The 27,404-nt window shown below is 42.5% G+C and overlaps 1 protein-coding gene and 1 long non-coding RNA gene across 5 annotated transcripts in view; one reads left to right on the forward strand and one right to left on the reverse strand.

The window, feature by feature from the left end:
* LOC132365797 (uncharacterized) overlaps positions 1-13,752 on the reverse strand; it is a 124,192-nt gene extending 110,440 nt beyond the window's left edge. Inside the window, exon 1 of the long non-coding RNA XR_009503245.1 lies at positions 13,572-13,752. This is a non-coding gene — a long non-coding RNA (uncharacterized LOC132365797). The remainder of the gene's footprint in view (positions 1-13,571) is intronic.
* Positions 12,890-27,404, forward strand: part of GAB1 (GRB2 associated binding protein 1) — a 122,546-nt gene continuing 108,031 nt past the window's right edge. The window contains exon 1 of one of the 4 annotated variants that reach the window (XM_059922541.1): positions 12,890-13,813. In XM_059922541.1, the coding sequence (XP_059778524.1) occupies positions 13,742-13,813 (72 nt within the window). In that variant the 5' untranslated portion in view covers positions 12,890-13,741. The remainder of the gene's footprint in view (positions 13,814-27,404) is intronic. The other 3 variants (XM_059922544.1, XM_059922542.1, XM_059922545.1) reach the window with 3 other exon arrangements.

A 27,404-nucleotide genomic window follows, 5' to 3' on the forward strand; every position in this document is an offset into this window, starting at 1 on the left:
TTTTGATAAAAGTCCAATTTATCATTTTTTTCTTTCATGGATCATGCTCTGAGCATCATATCTAAGAGACCTTTGCATAACTCAGTCACGCAGATTTTCACCTATGCTTTATTCCAGAAGTTTTCTTTTTATCAGGTTTTACTTTTCTATTTATAATCTATTGTGAGTACACTTGTGCATGTGCCAAAGGTATGGACTGAATTTATTGTTGTTGTTTTTGCATTTTGATATCCAATTGCTTCAGCATCAATTATTGAAAAGACTATCCTTTCTTCTTTGAATTGACTGGGCACCTTTGTCAAAAATCAATTGACGATATATGTGTGAGTCTATTTCTGGACTCTCTATTCTGTTCCATTAATCCACTTGTCTACCTTTTTTTCTTTTCCATTATAATTTATTATAAGATATTGAATATAGTTCCCTGTGCTATACAGTAGACCTTGTTGTTTATCTGTTTTATATATAGTAGTTTGTATCTGCTAGTCCCAAACTCCTAATTTATCCCTTTCCCCTACTTCCCCTTTGGTAACCATAAGTTTGTGTTCTGTGTCTCTGAGTTTGTTTCTGTTTTGTAAATAATTTCATTTGTTTCATTTTTTTAGATTCCACATATAAGTGATATCATATGATATTTGTCTTTCTCTGTCTGACTCACTTCACTTAGTATGATAATCTCTAGTTGCATCCATGTTGCTGCAAGTGGCAATGTTTCATTCCTTTTTATGGCTCAGTAATATTCCACTGTGTATATAAATATATGTATATATATCTCACATCTTCTTTATCCATTCATCTGTCGATGGACATTTAGGTTGCTTCCATGTCTTGGCCATTGTAAATAGTGCTGCTATGAATATTGGGGTGCATATCTTTTCGAATTAGAGTTTTCATCTTTTCTGGATATATGCCCAGTGGTGGGATTACTGGATCATATGGTAACTCTATTTTTAGTTTTTTAACATTTGTCTATCTTGATGCCAATACTACACTGTCTTTATTACAGTGGGTTTATATATCTTGAAGTCAAGTAGTATAAGTTCTCTAACTTTGTTCTTTTTCAAAGTTGTTTTAGCTATTCTAGGTACTTTGCATTTCCATATGAATTTTAGAATCAGCTTATCAATTTTGCAAAAGAAAACCCCCAGCTTGCTGGGGTATTGATTGGTATTGTGTTAAATTTACAGATCATTCTGGGAGAAAACTGATAATAATATTGTCTTCCCACTCATGAACTCAGTATATCTTACTTAGGTTTTTTAATTTCTCTGAGCGATACTGTGTCTTGAACCTATGGATTTACAGTTGCAACAAATTTGAATACTTTTTGGCCATTATCTTTTCAAATATTTTTCTGTGCTCCCCACTTTGGAGACTCCAATTACATGCCTATAGGCCATTAGAACTGGTCCCATGTTCACTGATGCTCTGTGCATTTTTTTCAATCTTTTTTTTCCTCTTTCTGTTTCATATTTCTATGTGTTTAAATTCACTAAACCTTTCTTCTGTGATGTCTAATCTGCCATTAATTGCACGTAGTACATTTTTCATGTCAGTCTTTATATTTTTCATCTCTAGAAGTTTGATTTAGGTCTTTATAATATCTTCCATGTCTCTACTTAACATGTTAAGTCATTCCTCTAGCTTATTGAACATATGAGATATAGCTATAACAACTATTCTGTTTGTCAAATAATTTTACCATCTATATCATTTCTGGGTTGCCTTCAGTTGATTTTTCTCCTCATTGTGAGTCATACTTACCTGCTTCTTTGTAATTTTTGATCAACATCAAATCAAGAATTTTTGATTATTAAATCAGATTTTATAAACAGTGGAAGAAGCATGGACTTAAGGCATGCTAATTAGGTTCTGTCAAATTTTACAAAAATATGTGATATATATTTATACTAAAACTATATAATCTTTAGATTTAGGAGAGCAGTCAGTTAATATTTTTAGCAGATTAATAGAGTATTAAATACTGGTACAAGTTGGAAATTGAGAAAACTGTGGGTAGAATTATAGAAAATGAGTTGGTGTTAGAAATTTTTTTTTCCTATGAATATATTGAGCTCTGATTTAGGACATAGTTAAGTTTCTTGGGAGCAGTTTGAACTTATGGGATTTTGTTATTAAGTTTTCTTAGGCAAAGTCACAGCAGCATTTAGTCTAGGGCTAATTTTTAATTTTGCCCACTACTAAGACAAAGTCCTACAGTGCTTTGTGAATTATGATGTTTTTCACTCTGGCTGAAAGAACAGGAGCTAGTTCCACCCTGAATGATTCTCTGGTGATTTATTTTTAATAAGTTTTTTTTTTTAAGTAAGTTTAAAAAAATATATTTATTTATTTACTTATTTGGTTGCACCAGGTCTTAGCTGCAGCACATGGGCTCCTTAGTTGAGGCCGGCGGGCTTCTTAGTTGCAGCATGCATGTGGGATCTAGTTCCCTGACCAGGGATCAAACCTGGGCCCCCTGCATTTGGGAGTGTGGAGTCTTATCCACTGCACCACCAGGGAAGTCCCTTCCCTGGTGATTTTTCCCTGTAGTTCTTTCCAGTGATTCTTGTCCTAGTGTCAGGAAGTTTCTTCACCTACATCTGCTGACCTCTATTCAGTTGAAGACATGAGGGGACCACCTGAGTGGGGATGGCCAGAGCTCTCTCTCAGTGTAGCTCTTTCTTGTCTGGTCTAGTGTCCTGTGACCTCTAACTGCATTAGCCTCCCTGAATTCCCAGATCCATCTCCTCAATTCAGAGAGGGCTGCAAGCACACTGTGCTGTGACCTAGAAAGTAAGGCAGTAAACAAGCAGTGCTCCCCTTGTTTGTTTCACCTGTGTGTTTCATATATTTTGTCTTTTTTAAAAAAGTTGTTTCAGTAAGGTGGGCAAATCTATTCTCTTTCACTCCATCTTGGTTGAAAGCTGAAGTCTTGGATTGCCTATCATCTTCTTATTGATTCTAGGAGTATTTATATATTCCAACTACAAGCCCTTTGACAAATATAGGAATTAATTATATCTTCTTCAACTCTATCTTCTTCCACTCTGTGACTCGTTTTTGTATTCTCTTAAACATGATTTTTGATGAAGAGATGTTGTCAATTTTAATGTTGCCCAATATATTACTCTTTAAACTTTAGGGTTAGTGCTTTCTGTGTCTGTTTACCTTTCCCAAAGTTAAGAAGACACTTCTCTGTGTTTTTGTTTGGAAATGTTCTGGTTTTTTTACTTTAACTTTAAAATCTATAATCCATTTGGCATTGATTTTTGCATATGTTGTGAGCTAGAAATCAAGATCCTTTTTTTTTTTTTTTATATGAGTATCCAGTTGACCCAGCACCACTTACTGTCATTTCCCCACCATACTGCAGTGTCAACTTTGTCATCAATTTAATGACCATGCATGTGTGGGTCTATTTCTTGGTTCTCTGTACATACAGTTTTAACCTCTGTCTGGTAAACAGCATTGATCTGAAGCAGTCATTTCATAATTTTCAGTTTAAAAGAAAACTGAGTTAGTTTTTCTTTCCTTTTTTTTTTTTAAAATAAATTTTATTCTGTTTATTTATTTATTCTCGGCACCTGGACAGGGACTTGAACCCTGGGCCCTCAAATTAAAGGTCTGATGCTCTACCAGGTGAGTTACCCAGGCACTCTCTAGCCTTTCTTACTTTAAGTATACATAAGCTTTAACTTAGTAGACTATTGTTTTTCATCCAAAATACAGTTTGAACACAAGAATTCTGTAAATGTAATTATATTAAATAACTCTAATACTATTATATATAATGTTTTAATGTCACAATTACTAAGGGATTTTGGTTTACATTTTACAAAATAAAAACTCTCTTTTACCCAATGAGTAACCTAAATTTTGAAATATCAGGTTTGAAACAAAATTATGCAATTCAGGCAGTGTTAGCATAATCTGTTTAAAGTTATCATAGCCCCTAATAAATTATAACTGAAATATTCTAAAAACAAACAGTATTTTATTCCTTTGCAAAAGACCATCTTCTCACTATATCTATATAAACCTTATTCCAAGGATATTTTTGTTTCTTTTTTAGAAAATATACTGAATTTTATTAATATGCTGTAGACAGCCTGAAGTGTTAATCTCCATCCCTACTTTTAAGACTTTCATTATGAGGTACAAGGTATATTTACCCTCTAGCCAAATAATTTTTGAGCAACTTGGTGGAGCCTCCAGTTTACATATCCTACAAAATATTTTCATTGCAGTTGCAAAATCTTATACTTTGCATTGCTGGCAACTTTTAATGATATATATGTGGGGTTACAGATTTTATTTATTTATTTTTTATTGGCATATAGTTGTTTTACACTGCTGTGTCAGTTTCTGCTGTACAGCAAAGTAAATCAGCCATACGTATGCATACATCCCCTCTTTTTTCGACTTCCTTCCCATTTAGGTCACCACAGAGCACCGAGTAGAGTTTCCTGTGCTGTACAGTAGGTTCTCATTAATTATCTATTTTATATATACATAGTAGTGCATATATGTCAATCTCAATCTCCCAATTCATCCCACCACCCCCTTCCCCCTTGGAATCCAAACGTTTGTTCTCTACGTCTGTGTTTCTATTTCTGCTTTGCAAATAAGATCATCTATACCATTTTTCTAGATTCCACATATATATGTTAATATATGATATTTGTTTTTCCCTTTCTGACTTACTTCACTCTGTATGACAGTCTCTAGGTCCATCTGTGTCTCTACAAATGACCCAATTTCGTTCCTTTTTATGGCTGAGTAATATTCCATTGTATATATGTACCACATCTTCTTTATCCATTCCTCTGTTGATGGACATTTAGGTTGCTTCCATGCCCTAGCTATTGTAAATAGTGCTGCAATGAGCATTGGGGTGCATGTATCTTTTTGAGTTATCGTTTCCTCTGGGTATATGCCCAGGAGTGGGATTGCTGGGTCGTATGGTAGTTCTATTTTTAGTTTTTTAAGGAACCTCTATATTCTCCATAGTGGCTGTATCAATTTACATTCCCACCAACAGTGCAAGAGGGTTCCCTTTTCTCCACACCCTCTCCAGCATTTATTGTTTGTAGATTTTTTGATGATGGCCATTCTGACCAGTGTGAGGTGATACCTCATTGTAGTTTTGATTTGCATTTCTCTAATAATTAGTGATATTGAGCATCTTTTCATCTGTTTGTTGGCCATCTGTACGTTCCAAGGATATTTTCATTCCAAATTATTTAAACACAACTTCCTTAGAAATATTTAGATGTGTGAACATTTCAATGTTTAAAGTTTAGGTTTAAGTTTTGTTTTTTTTTTAATTTTATTGAAGTATAGTTGATTTACAGTATTGTATTAATTTCTTCTGCATGGTAAAGTGACTCAGTTATATGTATATATACTCTTTTTTTTTTTAACATCTTTATTGGAGTATAATTGCTTTACAATGGTGTGTTAGTTTCTGCTTTATAACAAAGCGAATCAGTTACACATATACATATGTCCCCATATCTCTTCCCTCTTGCATCTCCCTCCCTCCCACCCTCCCTCTCCCACCCCTCTAGGTGGTCACAAAGCACCGAGCTGATCTCCCTGTGCTATGCGGCTGCTTCCCACTAGCTATCTATTTTACGTTTGGTAGTGTATATATGTCCATGCCACTCTCTCACTTTGTCACAGCTTCCCCTTCCCCCTTCCCATATCCTCAAGTCCATTCTCTAGTAGGTCTGTGTCTTTATTCCCGTCTTACCACTAGGTTCTTCATGACCTTTTTTTTTCCCTTAGATTCCGTATATATGTGTTAGCATACTGTATTTGTCTTTCTCTTTCTTACTTACTTCACTCTGTATGACAGACTCTAACTCCATCCACCTCACTACAAATAACTCAATTTTGTTTCTTTTTATGGCTGAGTAATATTCCATTGTACATATGTGGTACATCTTCTTTATCCATTCATCAAATGATTAATTTGAAAATATTACATCATTTCTGTTTTTTAAAACTTGGAATTTCCTATTACTAAAGGGATACATTTTTGTTACAGGAAAATCATCAAATATACATAAGTAGAAAATTTTAAAAAGAAAAACAATCTCACCTTTAGGTATCAATAATAATATAAAGCACGGTTTGTCACCTTTTGGAGTCTTGTTATTCAGGAGACAATTCCCACCCGTCTTAGTCCATTTGGGCTGCTATAACAAAAAAACCGTAAACTGGGTAGCTTATAAATAACAGAAATTTATTTCTCACAGTTCTGGAGGCTAGGAAGGCCAATATCAAGGTGCCAGCAGATTCAGTGTCTGGAAAGGGCCCAATTTCTGGTTCATAGTTGCTACCTTCTTGCTGTGCCCTCACTTAGTGGAAGGGGGGAAGGGAGCTAGCTCCGCCTCTTTTACAGAGTCATTAACCCCACTCACGAGGGCTCTGTCCTTATGACCTAATCACCTCCCCGAAGCCCCACCTGGGGGTTAGGATTCTAAGGGGACAGAAACATTCAGACTGTAGCAATACCCAAACACCTCGACTCCAGCACCATCTCCTGTTACCTTGTCAGGAGCGAGCAAACATCTGGGTCATCAGCCACCTGAGCAAAGCCCTTCACTTCCTTCATTCACTCATTCATTCCACAAATATGCGTTAAGAACTGATTATATGCCAGGTACCCTGGTAGGTGTTAGGGGTACAAATAAAGTGAATAAACAAAACAGACAGGGTCCTTTCCCTCCACAGAGTCCATTATCTAGTGAGAGCAGTCAACATCAATAAAATAATCTCACAAACGATGTAAAATGACAACTATGATATCTATTTCTTACAACAGGACAGTAAGAGGGTAGAGTAGGGAATATGACTCAAGCAAGGTCTGAGGAAACTTTTCAGGAGGGAAAGATGGGCGACCCGAAATCTGAAGGGTGGGCAGGAATGAACCAGCCGCAATAAAACAAAAGGAAAGTCACACAACGAGGATAGCAGCATGCCAGGCACAGGAACAGAGAGAACATAGAGGCCCTGGAGGGGAAAGGAAAAAGAGTGTGTTTGAGGAACCGGAAGAAGGCCTGAGTGATTGAGCACAGAAGGAGATAGGTAAGTGGTCCAGATGAGGCTGGATGGATACCTGTGGAGGGGAGAGGCCACTCACATCTGGTAGGCCACGTTAAGGATGTTGGTTTTTATCCTATGCTCAATGGGCAGCCATTGAAGTGATTATATTTGTGCTTTACAATGATTTCTCTGGCTGAAAAGTGGAGAATCTATGGGTCAGGGGAAAAAGGACCCAGATACCTTAAGCATATGACCAAAAATCCAAGAGAGAGAGGAAGGAGCTTGAAAAGAAGTGGTAGTACAGAAATGGATGGAATGGAAAAATAATCCATAGACAAGCTCATCTACATTTGGTAGTGTGTTGGTAATGGAAGATAATAAAGGAAGATGTAAAGAGTGACTCCAAGAGAAATAAAAAGAAACTGGAGTTGATTTGGTGAGAGCTGAGGAAGAGATCATGATTCTGATTTGGTTGATTTTTGTAGAACAAAGTGGCATGTAAAGAAGGCAGTTATATTTACAGGTTGGTGGTTCAGAAGAGAGAACTGGGCTGGGGATGGAAATTTGTGAAGTGTCTAATACCACCCACATGAGAAAGTATAGGAGGAGAAAAGTGGTGGGCTAGACTTTAGAATGCCAAGGGCCAGTAAAAGAAGAGCCTGCAAAGAAATCTGAGTGGAGCAGGGAGATAGGAAGGTTCAAACCTGTGATGTCTCAGAGGCCAAGGTTCTGAGAGTTTTAGGAAGGCGTGAAAATTCTCGTCTGATTTAGTGACGTGGGGGTCATGACCTTGGCAAATATAAGAGAGAAAGTGGGATGGAAGCCAGGGTGAAGCAGACTGAAGAGTAAGGGAGGATGAACAAGAGATAGAAACTATAGCAACACTCAACACAAGTCTGGCTGTGAAAGAAGAGAGAAAAGCTGGTAGAAAAAAAGGTAGCTAAAAAGCAATATATGGGGGGGCGGGTAGTGGTAGGATGAGTTGGGAGATTGGGATTGACATATATACACTAATATGTATAAAATAGATAACTAATAAGAACCTGCTGTATAAAAAATAAAATAAAATGAAGTTCAAAACAAAACAAAACTAAATGTGCAGGGACTAAAATACCCACAGAGACCTTCCCTGGTGATGCAGTAGTTAAAACTCCATGCTCCCAAAGCAAGGGGCCCGGGTTCGATCCCTGGTCCGGGAACTGGATCCCACACGCATGCCGCAACTAAGAGTTCACATGCCACAACTAGGGAGCCCGCCTGCCACAACTAAGACCCGATGCAACCAAATAAATAAATAAATTTTTTTTTAAAAAAAGGCAATATATGTTGTAGAGGATTTTTTACATTGTTTTGTCTTAAGAGATGTGAGTATATTTAAAAGGAATGGATAATTTAACTCGGTTTTCAGTTAAAACTGAAGAGAACTGTAGTCTGTTGCCTACAATCCTTTTGTCAAATACAGTGCAGCCAACTTTCATTTTAATGTTATGGTAGTTTATTCAGAGGAATAGTGCTAACATTCAGGGAGAATTAAATAATCTGTAACTGCCGGTTATCAGCAATTTCATATAAGATTCCTCTCACAATAGCTGTTTGAAAAGGCATCATAGTAATGGCTCCTTTCCATTTAAAAAAGAGTTGGGTGTGTATGCGTATGTGTGTATGTGAATGTGCACCGTATCAGAACATGGTGGTAGCAAACAAAATTTGGCAAATTACAGCCCTTTGGCTAAATCTGGCTCACTACTTGTTTGTTGGTTTTTTTGTTTGTTTTTTTAATTTATTTTTGGCTGCATTGGGTCTTCATTGCTGTGCGCGGGCTTTCTCTAGTTGTGGCGAGCGGGGCTACTCTTCGCTGTGGTGCACGGGCTTCTCATTGCAGTGGCTTCTCTTGGTGCAGGGCACGGGTTCTAGGTGCACAGGCTTCAGTAGTTGTGGCACGTGGGCTCAGTAGTTGTGGCTTGCGGGCTCTAGAGTGCAGGCTCAGTAGCTGTGGCGCACGGGCTTAGCTGCTCCGCAGAATGTGGGATCTTCCCAGCCCAGGGCTCAAACCCGTGTCTCCTGCATTGGCAGGAGGATTCCCAACCACTGTGCCACCAGGGAAGTCCCACTACTTGTTATTTTAAATAAAGTTTGATTGCAACACACACCAGTGATACAAACAATTACATAGAGATTAGAGTATTTAGATATAGAGAGAAGAGATCATTTATAGGGTGATGTTCTTGAAAAGATGCAATGGCATGAAATCCAAAGCATAAGTGGAGGGACTGACCTTTCATAACAGGAAAGCAATGCCTTTCATTTGCCGTGGGAAGGAGGGAGTAGGAGTGAAGATGGTATGTAGGTTTGCATGTTTGATGGCTAGTGGTTGAAGGAGTTTCCATCTGAGCACTTTGGTTTTCTGATGAAACTATAAGATCTTTGGTTAATGGAGGGTTTGGACATTTGAGATATCTGATGATGGCTTAAGAATTATTGCAAACATCATTCATAATAGCCAAAAAGAAGAAACAATCCAAATGTCCATCATCTGATAAATGGATAATAAAAATGTGAAATATCCATATAATGCAATAGTATTTAACATTTAATATTTAACATTATAAAGGAATGAAGTACTGATGCATGCTACAACAATGGATAAACCTTGACAACATTAGGCTAAGTGAGAGAAACCAGTCACAGAAGGTCACATGTTGTATGATTCCATTTATATGAAATGTCCAAAAGAGGCAAATCCACAGAAACAGAAAGATTACTGGTTGTCAGGGATGCAGGGGGAGGAGGAATGGGGTTTCTTTTCAGGGTGATGAAATATTCTGAAATTAGACAGTGGTGAGGTTGAAGAATTTTGTGAATATACTAAAACCACTGAATTCTATACTTTAAAAATGTGAATTTTATGGTAGGTGAATTATATCTCAATAAAGCTGTTGTTTAATAAAAAAGAAGACAGACAGAAAGAAAAGTTTTTGCGGAGAATATAGTGCACTGTCCAGATAAAGGAAGTGGGATTGCCAGGTAGCAGAGACATCCATAAAGCTAATGAAGCTGGTTGCACAGGTCCCCACGAGAGTGGGGAGCTGCTGGGAGAGGTTGGGTGTCCTAGTTGGGACGGGAAGTTAGGATGCACTCAGAACGCATATCCGTGTAAGGATTCTGGCAAATCATCATAGAGATCTCAAAAGAAAGGCATCTGTATCTCAAAGGCGCCAGTAATTTGTTCCTTATTCATTTCCTCATTCTAGATTCATATTCATCGTAATTTTTAATTTGTAATTGTATATTCTTTTCCTTTAAAATGACTCCACAAACTGTACATGCTTCAGCTTCCAGAAGACCAAGATCTGCCCCTGCAGGGAGCTGAGGATCTATCTATCTGAGGTCACTGAACATGAATTTACAGTGACGTCACTGATACTGTTGTGTAACTTTCTCCAACAGCGCTTTGCTGTTTGGGTGCAGAAGAAAGTGCAGTCAGGTTCACCCAGGGTTGGGGTTTTGTGAGTCGGAAGCATGTTATTAAAAACGTGGGGCTTCCCTGGTGGCGCAGTGGTTGAGAATCTGCCTGCTAATGAGGGGACACGGGTTCAAGCCCTGGTCTGGGAAGATCCCACATGCCGTGGAGCAACTAGGCCCGTGAGCCACGACTACTAAGCCTGCGCGTCTGGAGCCCATGCTCCGCAACAAGAGAGGCCGCGATAGTGAGAGGCCCGCGCACCGCGATGACGAGTGGCCCCCGCTTGCCGCAACTAGAGAAAGCCCTCGCACAGAGACGAAGACCCAACACAGCCAACAATAAAAATAAATAAATAAATAAATTAATTTAAAAAAATCTGAAAAAGCATATATATATATATATATACACACATACATACACACGTGTATCACTGAATCACTATACCGTACACCTGAAACTAAAACAACAATTGTAAATAAACTATACTTCAATTTAAAAAAAAAGGACTTTAGGGATTTCCCTGTCGGTCCAGTAGTCAAGAATTCCTCTTCCGCTGAAGGGGGCATGGGTTCGAGCCCTGGTTGGGGAACTAAGATCCTGCATGCCACACGGGTGCGGCCAAAAAAAAAAGAAAAAGAGAGAGACAGAGAGATTTAAAAAAAGGACTTTATAACAGGAGTGGAGGAAGTGGTAAATTATCTAGCCAACAGTTAACTATGAAAGACTGGACTAGTTTTAGCAATGTTAATTATAAATACTTTGACTCAGTGTACAGACACAGTGCCTGTGGGAGAAGTGGAAAACTAATTCAGTGATTTATTTTCATTTGGACGGCTTGTGGTAAAACCCGAGTTCACATAAAAATTGCTTTGGTTTATTAGCTGCCATAAAAATTACACTCACTTGTGTTCTAAAAAGCCTTAAAATTTAAGAAAAACAATGAACCCCCTTGCTTGTTTTTTCTTTCTCAATCCTCCTTATGGTTATCCCTTTGATCTTTCACAAAACAAGTCTGATTCTCTTCTTTACACCATCTTTCAAATCTCTGGCTAGCTGCCTCTTTAAGGAAGACTTCTCTCATCCTATCTGACCTGGTCCCACCCTGGTTATTCTTCCAATTTACTGTGTTTATTTCCCCCAGGGCACAACATTTATCACAGTCTGTACTTGTGTTGACCCCTGTTTACTATTCTACGCCGCCACAGAGATGTCACTTCCGTGAGTGCAGGGACCTCTAGTTCTCACCACCCCAGCACCTAATTTCCTACTACACCTGTACTAGCTTTTCAAACTCAGAGGAACTCCTGAATGTGAATGTTGTATTAACAAGAAAATGCCTGAGGTTATTTTTTCCAGAAATGTTCACTTATCTCCTACTATTTTTAGCACTTTTATCTGATTACTTATATTACCTTCCAAAATTTGCGTGAGGGCTTCGCTTTCCACAAATAAACTGGAAAAGACATTTCTATTACAGGATCGTGTTAAACTCAGGACCAGGTATCATAATTGTAAAGCACACACAAGAAAGCAAATAGCGCTAAGACATCCAGTAAGTTTCCCTTTTCTGGTCCAACACCCCAAGGGTAGATTTTAAACAAATGCCAAGTCAAGTGGAAGAAACTGGCAACAAATGGAGGGAGTGTGAGACTTCAAAATGTCCCAGAGATCGATTCAACCAAATCCTTTGGCCCCGCTAAGCGTTCCCACACCAGCCCGGAAGGGTCCCCCTCTGCCCTCCGCTCCAGGCTGGTCGCCTTAGCGCGTTCCCCTGGGTCCTCGCCCTCCTGGTCCCTGCCCTTCAGACTCGCGAGCAGGGATCCGGGGATCGCGGACTCTCCAGGGCGCGCGGTCTCCCTCCGGGCTGTTTTGCTTTGCATGCTGTCAAGTACAAACCCCCCATCCCCCCCCCCCCCAATTCCTGATCTCGTACACAGTACTAACTCCGAACTGACACTCGGCTGAGCCAAGATGGCAATCTCCAGACTCGAACATTCGAAGGTTCCTCGCTCCGCCCGGAGCCCGAGCCCCGGCGGCGCTGCCCTCGCCGAGGCCTCGCCACCTTCCCCGGCCAGCAGGCCGCCGGGGGCTCCGGGCTCCACGCCGCCGGGCGGCCGAGGACCCCTTTCCAGCTTCCCGAACTACAGATCCCAGGGTGCCTCTCGGACTCCCGCTCCCTCCCTCTCTAGCTCCCTCCCTCCGTGCGTCTCCTCCTTCCTGGCCCTTGTTTTGGCTGGAAGCGCTCCGGCGGAGTTAGAGAAAGTCTGGGCAGAAACCGCAGCCTGCCCGAACGTGGGAAGGGGAGGAGGAAAGGAAGAGGGAGCCGGGAGGCCGGGAGAGGGAGGGATCGGGGCCGGGGGCCGGGCCGCTCAGAACCTGCCGCGCGCCCGGGGGTGGGGGAGGCGGCGCGGGAGGAGCGCGAGGGGACTGGACGGTGGGCTCGGTCCCCGCAGCCGAGAGCCTCGTTCCTTCGCCGCCCTCCGCCCTCTCTCTCCCGCAGCGGCGGCGAGCGCGGACCCACCCTCCGGCGGGACCTCTGCCCTGCCCAGCGACGCCGAGCCGGCGGCTCCCTCCGTGGCCCTGGACCAGCCCTGCGCCCGCTGTCCAAGGGACCCTCGCGGCTTCCCCTTTCCTCCCGGCTGCCCGGGCGCCGCGGGGAAGTGACCCACCCTCCCGCGAGGAGGGGGAAGGAGAGGATCGCGCAGGGCGCACCGAAACCGAGAGCGGTCGAGTCGGAGTGGGCACCGCGCAGGGGCATTGTGTGTGTGTGTGTGTGTGTGTGTGAGTGTGGGTGTGCGCGCGTGCAGCGTCGTGTCTGTCTAGAGAGCGCTCTGGGAGGTCCCGTCCCGAGGGGGCGGAGCGCAGGGGGCCGAGGCTTGGGCTCCGTGCCGGGGCAGAGTCCCGTTGAGCCCGAGCGCGACGGAGGCAGCCGGCGGGACGACGCGCCTGGCGGCTGGGCGGGCGCACTGAAGGGAGGCCGGGGCACCCTCGGCCCGGCCGCAGACCCTGCCCCGAGGTATCGGCCTCGGCGGCGCGGCCCGCTTCTACTCACGTCCGCGGACCTGCTTGCGGGGAAGAAGCTCGGAGGCCGAGAGCCGGCGCGCCACGGAGCCCGTCCGCCCGGGGTGCGCCGCCGGAGAGCTAGGTCCCCGCCGCTGCGCGGCTGTCCGGCGTCGGCGGTGTCGGGAGCGCGCCCGGCCCGGAGCCGGAGAGGCGCGCACCATGAGCGGCGGTGAAGTGGTCTGCTCCGGGTGGCTCCGCAAGTCACCCCCGGAGAAAAAGTTGAAGCGTTATGTAAGTAGAGCTCGGCCGCCGTTCCCCTTCCCGGGCGGCTCGCGCGCGGGCTGCTGCTTCCCCTTGGTCCCCATCCTTTTCCCGTGGGCCCTTTCCCCGGCAGGCTGGGGACCCAGGCTGGACACTCACGCCCGGGCCTCCTCTTGGCCGGGCACCTTTCTTCCTCCAGATTCCAGACATCGGCCCGTAGGAGGGCCCGGCATGGCCAGCTGAGCGCCGGCTGCATGTTTTTATTGTTCCTTTTAGCAGGGGCGAGGGGGAGAGCATTCTCCTTTCGTTATATCTGCAGGGGCTCCTTAGAGACTGCTGTGTAGTAAATTTCCCGCACTGGGAAAACCACGGAGGTGTTGGAACTCATCAGCCCTCGATTTGGTCCGCGCTCCCTCCCGCCTTCCCCTCGGGGTGGTTGCCGGAAGCGGGCGGGGGACCTGGGAAGTTGGCCTTAGAGCCGAGCATCTCCAGTCCGCGCACACGGGAAAGAAAAAAGTTATTACGCGCCCTACCGTTTGCTTAGCACGGTTCACATTTTCGCGGTTTTGAAGCGAGGGACCTTGGAGTTTGTCCCGAGAGCCTTGGCAGTTTGCTGCGAAAGGAGGGCGCTGGGGGGAGCCTGGTGCCTGGTGTTCGGGCGCCGTGGACACGCTGTCAAACCCCGCAGGAGAGGACAGCTGGGGCCAGTCAGGATTTCTGTGCGTTACGGTACTTTCCCAGGCCACCCGAGTTGCTTCTGCTGATTATGTGTTAAACTGTTTTAGCTGTTAAGGAGGATATTCCTTGAAAGAACCAACCTTGCTTAGGTGGAAATCTGTGTCCTCTTCGGGGCGGGGGGTGGGGTCTGCGATCTTATCCCCTTCTCCCCCATTGGCTCTTTTGTTGCTGCCCCCTGCAAAAGAAAAAAATGACACCTTCGCCCTGGCATATGACGCAAATATTTTTCTAGTAAAGTATGTCTCGAAAACAAAATGTATGCCCCCTTAAGTATAAATTTACTACCAGGGGGCCGACACTAATAATGGAACCTGTTTCTTGTGGAAGGGTATCTACATCCAGAGTGAGAACTCGAGGTAATCCTATTAGTCACTGTTTGCTTGCATAGAACGGAGTTAAGTGCAATATTTAACTTCACCGCCAACTCACCGGTGAGTTTCTGGTTTACTTTCTGCCAGAATTTGTTATAGGCAAGTAATTCTTATTTAAGGATTTGATGCCACAAATCCTAAGAAAGTTTCTCCAGAGATTTTCTGAATCCTTCGAATCCTGTCTCTCCACCTATCACACTTTGCCTGAATATTCTGGTAAATATGCTGACTTTAATCCAAAAATTGGGGAGAGGCAGTGTTGTTTTCAGCTCTGAGTTCTGAAGAGAAGGTTGTATGTGTGTGGGAAGAGGGAGTGGATTGATAGAGAGATGTATTTGTTTTGAGAAGGCGGTGTTTAGGAAATGATTGGGTCCTTGGGGGAACTGAAGAACACTACATTAGCTGAAATAGGTAGTGGTAATAGAGGTTTAATGCTTTCTTTCACATGATTGGTTTATGGCTCTCTCAAAAGATGCCCCGCACTGGACTAGGGACCATAAGATTAAAAAATACAGTAGGAAAAAAGCCTTGCCTCTTGGGCTTGCAATTTAATGTAATACAAACCAGGAAGAAAATCAGCCCCAAAGATTATGTCTTAACCAAGGACCAAGAAAATGGAAAATCTAAATTTAAAAAAAATTATTTCATTTGATCATTACAACAGTTTTATGAGGCGGGTATTATCTGGTTAACAGATGAGAACACAGTCTACATAACCAGAGTGTGCCAGAGGCAGGGTTTGAACCCAGATCTGCCTGCCTGACTGGGCTTTAAAAGGTTAATGACTCATCTAGTTGATTTCAAGTGGCACTCAGGCGGGTCATCTGTAAACAGCCTTTCAAGTTGTAACTTTCTATGAGTCTGTGGATATTGGTTGAGCATGCAAGGAAGCGGCGGGCTGCTGATCAGAGGTGCAGTGCTGGAGAAACACAAGACAAGCATGTGTGCACAAAAGGTAGCTAGCAACGCCACATGGTTTCTGGTTGTGTGCCCAAGTGGAGTACTATGGTTACTTCATAGATGTTTTGAGGAACAAGCTTCATGTAGACTGAAACCATAGGAATACTTAGAGAGACCGTGGGCTCCCTAAATTGTTGTCAACTGAGGGGAGAATATGCCTAACAGCGGAGGGAGGCGGGGTTTTCTTTGCCTGGCTGGGCACTGGGGTTTTCTTTCCACACTAATGAAGTGCATAGAGACAGCCCAGGAAGAAAGTGGGCAGGGTGGCCACCAGAATTGAGGGGTCCAAGAGGGTGACTGGAGACTTATAAGTTAAAATGAGTCTTGTCTTATATTTGCACTGTCGAGTTGGTTGCCCAGATTTTGACATTCCCAGATGATTGCTCTTTGGCTTGGTATCCAGTTCAGATAGTTTTGGCTAAAGCAGCTTTGCCCCTCAAAGACATTGGCATATATACATGCATCTCCTGTGCTGGTTTGGTTTTCATGTAAAATCTTTATTTTCTGGATGAAAGGAAACATTGTTGGCCACCCAGTAGGCAAAATGTTGCTTGATAATGGTTTTGAATGAACGGATTCACTGTGATAAGATATCTTGGATGCTTGGTACTGTAATTGTTAAATGAGACTTAAGGGAGTTTGAACATTGATTTCGTTGGGGAATATTTGGCCCAGAGGACTTTGACAGTTGTCTCGCTCTTTACAGTATTTATAGGGTAGTCCAAGCATTGATTAAGATGATCCATCAGGGCTTTTAAGTGACAAAAAATTGTTTTAGTTTTATCTTCAAAGTCATCTCAAGTTATGGCCCCCATGCATTCCATTTACAACTCCATTTTATGTTTGCTGTTTTATAGTCAACTGCATTGTTTTTTTATATTAGTATGTTCCTCAGATATGGAAGCTTTTCTTGAATTTCCTAAAGAGAGTGGAAGTGGCATAAAAGACAGTAAGACAAAGACTAGTGAGCGGATTCTCCAGCCTTTTTGCCTCTTTTTAATTTTTTCTATATTTATTTGCAAAAGGGTAAGGACCTCTTGTATGTGTTCCATCCTCTGAGAATTTTTAGAAGTCCACTTAATATGGAGGTGAAGATTTTTCTGCTTTCTCTCAGTTTTGCTCCTACTGTGTTGCCGTTTTCACCCTGTTATATATTAAACAGCTGATTTTTCACTCTGTTAAGGACCTGAGTAGAATCACATACAGATCAATGTCACTAGGGTTATAGAAACCGAGTAGACTCTTGGTAGTATGCACTCAACGGCAGCGCTCAGATGTTTAAAGGGCTGTTTAAAGACAAATCAGCCATTTGAAATCATGGTAGAATTTTCATCAGGATTTGAAATTTTAGCTGAAATAAAAGGTAAGTCTTGAAAACAAAGGATTGCTTCAAGCCAGCTGGCTGTCCCCCTGTCTCTGCAGAGGGAGCTTCCCTATGGCCTGCCTCAAGCCAAGACACCAAGTTTGGGCTCCTCCATGGCCCAGATGTCTGCCTTGGGCCAGTGTGCAATCTCAGCAGGAGAACCTGCTTCTGGGCCAGGGCAAGGTGGCCTGCTCGCTGCCAGCCAGCTGGGGGGCACAACCTCAGCCAGTTCTTGGGTGTGTAATCTGCACCCAGCTTGGGCTCTGCTCTTCAGCTGTCAGTTTATAGGATGTTTTCTGTCTGAACTTGTGGCTCTGGGAATGGACTTAGAAATAGCATCTTCCTCTGGGTGGTCACCTGACATCTTACATGGAGGAGAGAGGCATGGGGAAGGCAAAATAACAGCATCTCCTTGGTTCAAGGACACCCCAGGAGCTGGGCTAAGTCCCTGTTCCAGAGTGTCACTACGACAAAGAGGACTGGGATGTTTGGAAGCTTTTCCTGCCCTTTTTTGGCAATTCCCAGTAGCAGATTCTGCTACTGGGAATTGCCAGTAGTCAAGAGATTCTGAAGCTTTTGCTTACAGAGACTGAAGGAGCATAATTATTCTGTTCAAGGAAATTTTTTCCTGCAATTCTTCCATTAGTGAACATTCCATTCAAATTTCAAATGTTTTCTTTTTACCTTTTCCAATAAGGCAGGAACATTGTTTCTACTAAGAAAGATCATCAACTAGCACTTACATTGTCTTTATGAAAGTTAATGATAGTTAATTCTTTTGTTGTGCCTGGGCTTAGTGATATGAGTTGCTGAATCCCTGAATCTGATTGTTGTCTTTTGGGATTCAAAATTACTACTAAGAAGGTATATCAGCTTGGAGGGTAGTTTTAGAATTCTGCTGTTTTTAATTCTTTTTTTTCAACTGATCATCTTTGAATAAATACAAAAATATGGCAAGAATTTATACTTGGATAATCTGGTTGACAGGTGAACTGGTTATTTCAGTGTGTTTTGCCATAATGAGCCCGCTTAAAGAATATGAAAGAAATGAAGTGACAAGGCACTTTTAAGGCTAAGTAAGATTCCATAGTTTGGAGTTGACATAAAAAATATGTAGCTAAGGTCTTGATGATTTGCAGGTTGAGGGCATTTAAGAGGTGATTAACTGCCGGCTCTGCTAATTTTCTTACAGAGACTAACACGCGAGAAGGAACATCGTAGCAGGGGGATTACCACTTTATTTTTGAAGAGTTTTGGGTAAATTGGGCCATGGTGGAAGGAACCCTGGACTGAGTGTCAGGACCCAGAATTCACCTGGGCCTTGCCACTATTCACGTGATCTTTGGATCCTTCTAATCCTCAGTTTCCTTATCTGTAAAATGGGGAAGGGGTGGGCAACACATCTACATTCTAAACTCTCTTGCCCTCTAACATTCCTCTTCTCAGACTTTTCCTTGGGAGGGAGGGGCAGATGGGGAGCTTCTCAATAGGCTTCCTTTTTGTGGGGGAAATAAATCTTCATTTCTTGTTCATCTTAAATAGCCTAGTGAATATATTAGAACTGCAGAGGCAGAATTCTTTGGGGACCCTCCGGCGCTTCCCTTAACAGAATGCAGGCTCACTGAGCCCAGGGCTGCCGCGTGCCTGTGCTGCTGTGTCTGATACAGAGTGGAAGCTCACCAGGTATCTGTTGACTGAATTGATAAACAGGTTATCTCTGGAGCTTTTGTAAATGTGCCACGTGTTGAATACCGTGGAGGGAAAGGCCCACTCCCTTCCCGTAAGGAGTTTCTAATCTGTTCCCCAAGACAAGCTGTAAATGCATGTTCCTTTAAATCGTTTTACAAGAGCTATGTTTATAAAGCTGTATATGATGAATTGCCAAATGGTTGATACAGACAGTAATTGCTTAAGAGCTCAGACTAGAGGGGAGGGGGATGGGGGCAGCCAGGGAAGACTTCACAGGTGAATTTCAGGCTCTATTCTTGGAAGAATCCAGGTGCTTCTGACAGAAATAGCAAAATCAGAAGGGAAGCCTGGTTTTCAAGGAAGAACGGGGACTTTGTGTTGAGTTCAGACATCCCAGCGAAAAGGACAGAACGGCTCCGTTTCATGCATGGAATTTGGATGTCAGCTGTAACTTGCAGTTTGAGAAGTTTCAGTTTCTGCCATGACCGAATGCTCCTGATGGGATCCTGACCACAAGTGAATTTTCTGTCCCGGGCTAGACAACAAACCAAACAACCCCACTTGTCCGGTCACCTGAACTTATTAAAATTCTAAGGGACATGTGTTATTTAAGATTTCTTTATGTCTGTTTGGAACTAAATAATTCATTCTGGCAAGCGTTTAGTTGACAACAGAGAGGGAGCATGTTCTGGTAGGAGGGAGAATAAAAGAGCCTTTGATTCATTTGCTTCTGAGTTCCAGCAGGAGGGCCCGGGCTGCCTTGGGCTAGCGTCTTATTTTGGACTTTGGAAGCCATCTTAACCCAGCTGTGTGAGTGCCAGCCAGGGCTGGAGGACAGAGAATAACACCATTGGATCACATTAAACCCCTCCTGACTGTTGATGGAAGGGTTTCTCCCATTTCACATTCCTTGCATTAACATGGTGGCTCATTTCCCCCAAGTTAGAGCTCCATCTGAATTTGCCACTTGAACTTGGATTGAAGTCACAGCACTTCTGTGACTCTTTATCTCAGTCGACTGAGTACAGGAAACTTACCAAGACCCAGGTCTCTGTCTGCTCCCCCCTCTTCAGCTACAGGAACAAATCAAATCAGCATTCTTTTCTTCTTTAGATTACTCCTGGGGGAAAGTGGCTCATTGTACCTTGGATTTCCACGGTCCTTAAATTTGTAGCCTCTTCATTTGCCAACTCAATGGCTGGGGGAGCCTTAATGAATTGGAGATGGCGATGCAGGCCTGTGGAATTACTGGGAAAAGTCATTTTAGGAACTTGGAAGCTTCGACCATTCCAGGCTTGTCTGTGTGAGCACCTCAAATCCTACAAGAATGCCTTAACTGGAAAAGAATCTTTTATATTTTAAGCAATTCTTTTATTCCTAGGAGCAAAAGGCTCCCTAACTGAAGAGAAAAATGCTCATTGCTGAATGTGTATAAAGTAGAACCCAGCAGCTTTGGACCCTCCCACAGCCTGCTTTATAAAAAAAAAAAAAAATAGTTAAGACTCTGCACCGAAATGCATGCTTGGTCGTTATCTGGGTTACATTAGCCCTTGAAGCATTCTGATTACAGCTTGTAGCTGCCAAGCCCCGTCCTGCAGTGTTATCTGGAACAAAAATTTTCCATGTGGTTGTTTTTAGCAGAGCTACTATATGCAAACTGCATGTGAAGATGTAAGTCGCAAAGAAATAGAGCTTCTAGAAGGGAAAATGTGAGTGATCTTAATTTTTTTTCCCTACTATTTAACTTCTTTCCTTTCTGTGTGTTTCAGAAATTTTTATCATATTTCTAAACTGAGTTTTCTTTTACTTCTATACACTGGAAAGAATGCCAAATTTACCACAAGTTTTTCGTATGGTGGTGGTTTTTTACTCCCAGCTTTTTTCTTTGAATTCATACTTGGCCTAGGTAATTCCCCATGTGTTCAAAAAAAAAAACCACCAACAACAACAGCAGTGTCCTAAAAGGAAAAAAACAAATGCCTACATTGTTCCATGAATTAAAAACAATATACCAAGAGTCCAAACATTTCTCTTCAATGTAGAAATCTTAGGTCATTTTTTTTTTTTTAAAAGGAAGAAAAATACTAAACTTTGCTTTAACTATCCTGCTCATTGTTTTTCTTTTCCCTTTTTTATTTATTTTCCTTTGTTTTAACTCGTGTCGTTTAATTTTTTTTGAGAAGTTTTACATATGGTTCTTCTTTAAGAATATCACACATGGAAAAAGAAAACATTAAAATTTCATTTTACTTTTCATCCTCTGGTCTGAAGAGGGGAAAAAATGTTAATTAACAGTCAGGGTTTGTAACTGACTTCGTGTTGCTTGGTTGAATTGAATATTTGTCATTATTGCCTAGAGATATTTAGCAGTTTTATGTGAAATAAGCAGGTAAATATAATTTTAGTTAAGAGGCTTGCTTTTATGAAATAAAATATGCAGGACAGTAGCGTCAGGGGATTGAGAACTCAATCTATTTTTGTTGTCGTTTTTACTGTATTTAATATTCTGTAATTAATATTTTGTATTAAATATTTATTGTATTTAATACATCAGTTAGCCAGTTGCTATAAAATTTTTTCTGCTAACTTTTTTAAGTGGGAGAGAGGTAAAAAGCACCCTTTCCCCCAGGAATCCCTACCCTCTTGCCCTTTTCCCCTTTTCCCCTTGTTTTCCACTTCTTCCTCCGTAGGAGAAGCCTCACTACCAACATCACAAAGTATTCATGTCAAAATCCTTACACACACAATCTTTCACCTTTTCTCTAAAAAAAAAAGGGGGAGTTATTTATGTCCTGTTATGTAGTAATCAAGACTAGGAATCCTAATGTTCTACCCAGCAGGTAGATTGTTTTTCTCTCCCGAAATGCAGTTTTTAGTTACTACTGTATTGGGAAATGCGGTCAGGCCACTTTCTCACTAGCAGGACTCCTCCCTGAAATGACTACTTGGTTAAAGAATTAAGTACCTGGTGTGCCTTGTCGACTCCAGTCCATCACACATTCCCATCGGTGCCTTGGCTAGGGTCATCGTAACCAAGAGGAAAGTGCTTCTGATTGGAGGGCTGACCACTGGATCTGCGGGGAAAGAAGTGCTTTCATCTTTGTCACTTGGAAGAGAAACACTTGGTAAAAATGCTACCTCCAGTGCTGTGAATTCCAGTGGCGTTACGTAGAACTTGGTGAGGAAGGCTCACCCCACTGGGTTAGGGAAGCATCATTTGAAGCCCCTACCCTCTGGCAAAGTTATAATTGACCCCAAAGTTGTGTAGGAGGATTGGATTTTACAAGTTCTCCCCGACAACTTCAGATTTAAATGTTTGAAGTGTTGGAAAAAGGTAAAAGGAAATACTGAGCTAGGAAGAATGCGAAGTATTTGGGCAGTTAATTTGTTCCTGGTGGTGCTGTTACATAAAACTAAGGCCTTCTGAGTAATCTTCACAGCGTATCCAGGTCATTTATCTCTGAAGAAAAGTGCACAAAATTAAACTGATGCTGTAGTTCTTTTCTCTTTCTCTTCTTTTTTCTTTCTCTTCATTTAAGCAGTGGAAGAGTCAAAACAGGAAAAGCATGCCTGGTATATTTTTAGTTTTAACATATCTTTCTAGATGATTTTCCTAATGACCCACAGTATACACAGTAGAAAGTGTGTACACATGATCTATTTACAAAGAAAATTATGGCTTCATTTATCATTCTTTGGTGTTTGTAATAGGTTATTAATTTCCAGAGGACAAAGATGGCATTTGTTCTCTGCGTCTGAAATGCACAAGGTGGTACCTGGCACAATCTCTTGAGTAGCATGACCAAATACTTGTTGAATTTTAAGCCTAAAATGATAAATCGTCTAGTTCAATGTTTCTCAACCTCTTCTAACCCATTTCTCTATCATGTATTGTTTGAGTTTCCCGTGGCTTTTAATCCAGTTTTACTTTCTATGATTTGCATTACAAAAACAACAGCTATATCGAATATCTTTCCCAATTATACTTATCTCCTTCTTCCCTAGTGCAGAGTCCAGCCTCCTCTTTTTACAGGGAATGAAAATAAATAGCCTCTGAGAGACTTAATTGATTTGTCCAAGGTCATACAAGTTAACCAGCTGTTCTGGCAGGGCCAGATCTCTTACTTCTCAGGTCAGACCCTGCAGTCCTTGAGGGGATGCCCGCTGAGAACAAGGCATTGCAAAGAATTCAGAAGAGTCCCAAGAGGGCACTGCCTCTACCTTTCAGGAGTTTATATGCTGCTAGGGACATAGGAGGCACTCAGTACTGCAAGTTATGTTGTGATCAGTGATGTGTGAGGCCAGGCTTTAGAAGGATTCAGCCGAGGGAGGTGAATTCAGGGACTCCGGGAAGGTTTCATGAAGGTGGCAAGAGAGATTTCACCAGGACCTTAAAAGATGAGTTCAAATTTCAAAGATGGGGCTGGAGCGAGACTCTTTGTATTGCTCCCTTTTCCAGCCAGACTCGTGTGTAAGTTGTGTCCATTTGGCGGCCCCCTCTTCCTCACCTGCTACTCATCTCATAGTGGAATACAGCCCGGGTCCTTTTCCACCATCCTTACCTAACCCGGCTCCCACTAAGATCCCCAAGGGTTGCCCAATCTAGCAGAACTAGATCTGAACTTTTTAATTTTTATTTTTCATGAAACTCTTGACTACATCGTTGGAGATACCCAGTCCATTTTCTCAAAATATGTTCTTCCCTGTGCCTTCCTGATACCAGGCTCTGGTTTCTGGAAGTGTTGGAGTTCCTAAGCGTTCTCGTGCTGGCTAGCCCTGGATGGTCTCTACTCCCGTGTCACACTGTTAGTAGTTCTTCGTCCATTGGGAGTTCATGAACTTTTTTGAAAATTTGATAAAAGCTCCACCTTCTCCATTTCCATAGAATTCTTTTTTTTTTCCTCCCCTGCTTGGCCAGTGCCCACATTATGCTGGTTGTTAGTTGATTTACAGTTTTGTTAGTTTCAGGTGTACAGCAGAGTGATTCAGTTATATATTCTTTTTCAGATTCTTTTCCATTGTAGGTTATTACAAGATATTGGGTATAGTTCCCTCTGCTATACAGTAGGTCCTTGCTGGTTATCTATTTTATATATAGTAGTGTCCACAGAATTCTTACAAACTTAAACACAAACCTTATTATCCCCTTGCACGTTTCCTAACCTTTAAAGCCCATCTGTGGATCGTAAAGCCCAGTGAAATGCCCCTGAATTATATGCTGATGATTTGAAGACACCATTTCAGCCCATTTGTCACTCCACATCTTTGGCTCTAACTGGTTAGTAGATCTCTAACTGCTTAGATCCCCACAGCAACGGGGAGTCCGCGTGCCCACAGCAGGGCTCACCATCCTCTCCCCAAACCCCGTCCTCTTGCTGTTCCCTCTCTCAGTCAGTCACACCACCATCCCTTTCCCGGTGGCATAAGCCAGAGGATTTTCTTTGTTCTCTTCTCCTTCTCCACATCCAGTGACCAAATCCTGTCAGTTTTACCTTCCAAAGATCTCTTGACTTCTTGACCTCTGTGTTGCCTAAGCTGCCTTTGCCTTTGCCTTTCTGCCGGATTTCTGCAATAGCTAGTTCATCTCCCTGTCTCCATCCTTGCGTCCCTCCAAACGAGCTTCATCAAGGCAGCCAGCATGGCCTTTCTGAAACCCAGATCTGATCGTCCCGGGCTCCAGTTTGAGGCTGTTCTGCAGGGTTCCTTTGCTCTGAGGAGTGCCCAAACCCCTTCTCTTGGCTTGCAGGGCTCTCTGTGATGTGGCCCGTGCGTGGACCTCCTTCTCACTCACGCGCTCCGCTTCAGCTGTACTGAGCTTTCAGGTCCCGAATTGCCTTTGTGATCCCTCACTCTGGCCTTGGCCTGTGCGCTTCTCTCCTCCAGGGATTCCTGGTCCTCTCTCTGCCTCCACACCCAGGCTACCCCGGGAGCCTCCCTCGAACTCCCGCCACCACTGTCACTCACCCATGCAGACCCAGCCGGCCAAGAGCATCTGTTTTGTTCCCCTTCGATGCTCGGCCATTCCCACAGGACAGTGCCCATCGCACCGGATTGCACTTGTTTGTTTAATTTCTTGTTCCCCCTTTTGATGCTGGGGCTCATTGTGATTTTTCACGAGCCCCCGGTACTTTTGCCTTCAAGGGCTCCCTTCCTCTAACAAAAAAAAGAATAAAAATTATATTTTGCAACTGTGTCCAGATAGATGAATATATTCCAAGCTGGATTTATTATTAGATAGTTATTATCCTTATTATGTTCATTTTTTATTCTGATTTTAAAAGGAATTCATATTAAGACACTTTTTGTGGGCTCCTAAAAGTTTTATGGGCTCTAGCACTTGGTGGCCTGTGCCTGATGGACACTTTGGCTGTGTTAAGTGGACATGAATCCTCTGGCGATAAAGTTGACAGCTGATTGATCGTGACTCGGAAAGGCAAGGAGCCCACTAGTTATTTCCTTATGTGGCACGTTTGTAGTGGCTTGAATAGCTCCCTGACACCATATTAAGATTGTGTATTGTAGTCCCTGGTATCGGAAAAATATATTTTAAAAAGTAGGATCGCGGACTTAAGAGGCGTATATACATGTATATTTAAAAGCAAAAATCATGAGATCTTTATGATGTCAAAAATATGTTCCTCAAGCTAGTTTACTAATACGAACATATCTTCGTGATGTGTCTGTGTACAACAGTGGTTTTTAGTGGAAGTGGGAAGGTGATTTTGCCCCCGCCAGGGACGTTTGACAATGTCTGGAGGTGTTTTTTGGTTGTCGCCACTGGGGGTGCTACTGGCGGCTGGTGGGTTGAGGCGGGGACGCTGCTAAAGATCCTACAATGCACGGGACAGCCTTTGCAACCAAGAGTGACCCAGCCCCAAATATCAATAGGGCAGAAGTTGGGAAACCCTCAGGTAGAGGAATCCTTCATAAAACTTGGTTCCTACAGCTGTATTATTCATTTGGTCTATTTCCCTGTGTTTCCTTTAAAAGCCATAATTCAGGTACAGGACTGTGTTGTAGCCTTGGACCCAGGCATTTCCTTTTCTGGCTTCAATAAGGTTGAGAAAAAGTCATTTAGATGCCTGAGCTTTTGAACCCCAGAGGTTGGGGCCATGCACCCCTGTCACAGGGGTTTCTGCAAGAGACAGAAATCTCTCTCCAATGGTAAATGGTCTGTTATCATTTAAATCATTGCCCCAAATACTCTTTTTTTTTTTTTTTTTTTTCCCATGCTAATCCTAGCTGGAGTACAACCAATTGTTGTCTGGGTGGGGAGGGGGATGCTGAGTCATTTATTCATGCTTTTTATTACCTCTTGGCTTGAATATCACCATTCATTGTTCACAAGCCGCTCAGCTTGTTTACTTTTTATAAATTACATGTAATCAGTCCTCTTGCAGGTCTGGCTACTGTAATTGGCAGCAGCCAGGGAGCAGGGCTGATGAGTCTGCATTTGTGCTGATGTCTCACAGTCAGCTCAGCCTCCAAACTTTGTTACCTCCTCTATCGGTATTTCAAAAGGAAGGTGAACAGAACTGCCATGCTGCTCTCTCTTCTCAGATGCTCTGACGGCACTTGTTCATGTAATAGTTCGGTAGAGTCCCCGTGTCCTTTGGTGAAGGAAGAATCCAGGGTTTGGGGCAGTGGACCTCAAACTTTAGTGTGCATACCAATCACCTGGGTAACTTCTGAAATGAACATTCTGGAGCCTTTTGCCCTTTCTGAAATTTTTAGTAAATCTCGGTAGAGGTCCAGAAAACTGCATTTTCTAACTCAAATCCCTGCTGATTCTGATGTAGGTGGTCCTCACCTTACCCTTGGATAAGTGCTGAGTTAGCATGGAGGAAACATGGGAAAAGGAAGAAAATCCAATAGAAGTAAACGTGTATAGAGAGTGGGATAGGAAGGCAAGAACCAAAACTCAGAAAGTAACTTCAGCTTCTTTTCTGTGAGATAAGGGAAATATGCTGTGATCCTTTAAAAAATATGTGATTTAGATCAAAGTTTCCCCTAAAGGGGACATATTTAGAGGATGACAAAAGTGAAAGGGAATTTTTAGAAAGGTGAGAATATGAGAAAGTACCTAACCATCGCCAAGAAGCTCAAAGATGTGATGAAATCAAGGAAGGTACTGTGCAGGTATCGATTTGAAAAAGAACGTGCATTCCTGAATCGAGGGCCTTATGAATGGCTTAAAGATGAAGAGGATTAGCTCCTCACCAGAAGTTCTGGTTATTCTGGTTATTGGATCTGAAAGCCTATTATTAAAATACAGTCCAGATTTCCTGGAATAGTTCTAATTTCAGATATTTTTTTCCCACTGTCTTCATAGTACATGTCTAGTTTGCCCTAATTTTTGGTTAGTTGAGATGTGGTTGGTTTGTAAAAGCGCACCAAAATAGTTCTATGTGACTAAAGAAGTTCTTTTTTCAGATTTCTGTCTGTCTGTCTGTCTCTCTTTCTCTCTCTCCCTGTGTGTAATGTATATATTCTAATCTGT

Source organism: Balaenoptera ricei, chromosome 5, assembly GCF_028023285.1.
Source record: "Balaenoptera ricei isolate mBalRic1 chromosome 5, mBalRic1.hap2, whole genome shotgun sequence".
NCBI lineage: Eukaryota > Metazoa > Chordata > Mammalia > Artiodactyla > Balaenopteridae > Balaenoptera > Balaenoptera ricei.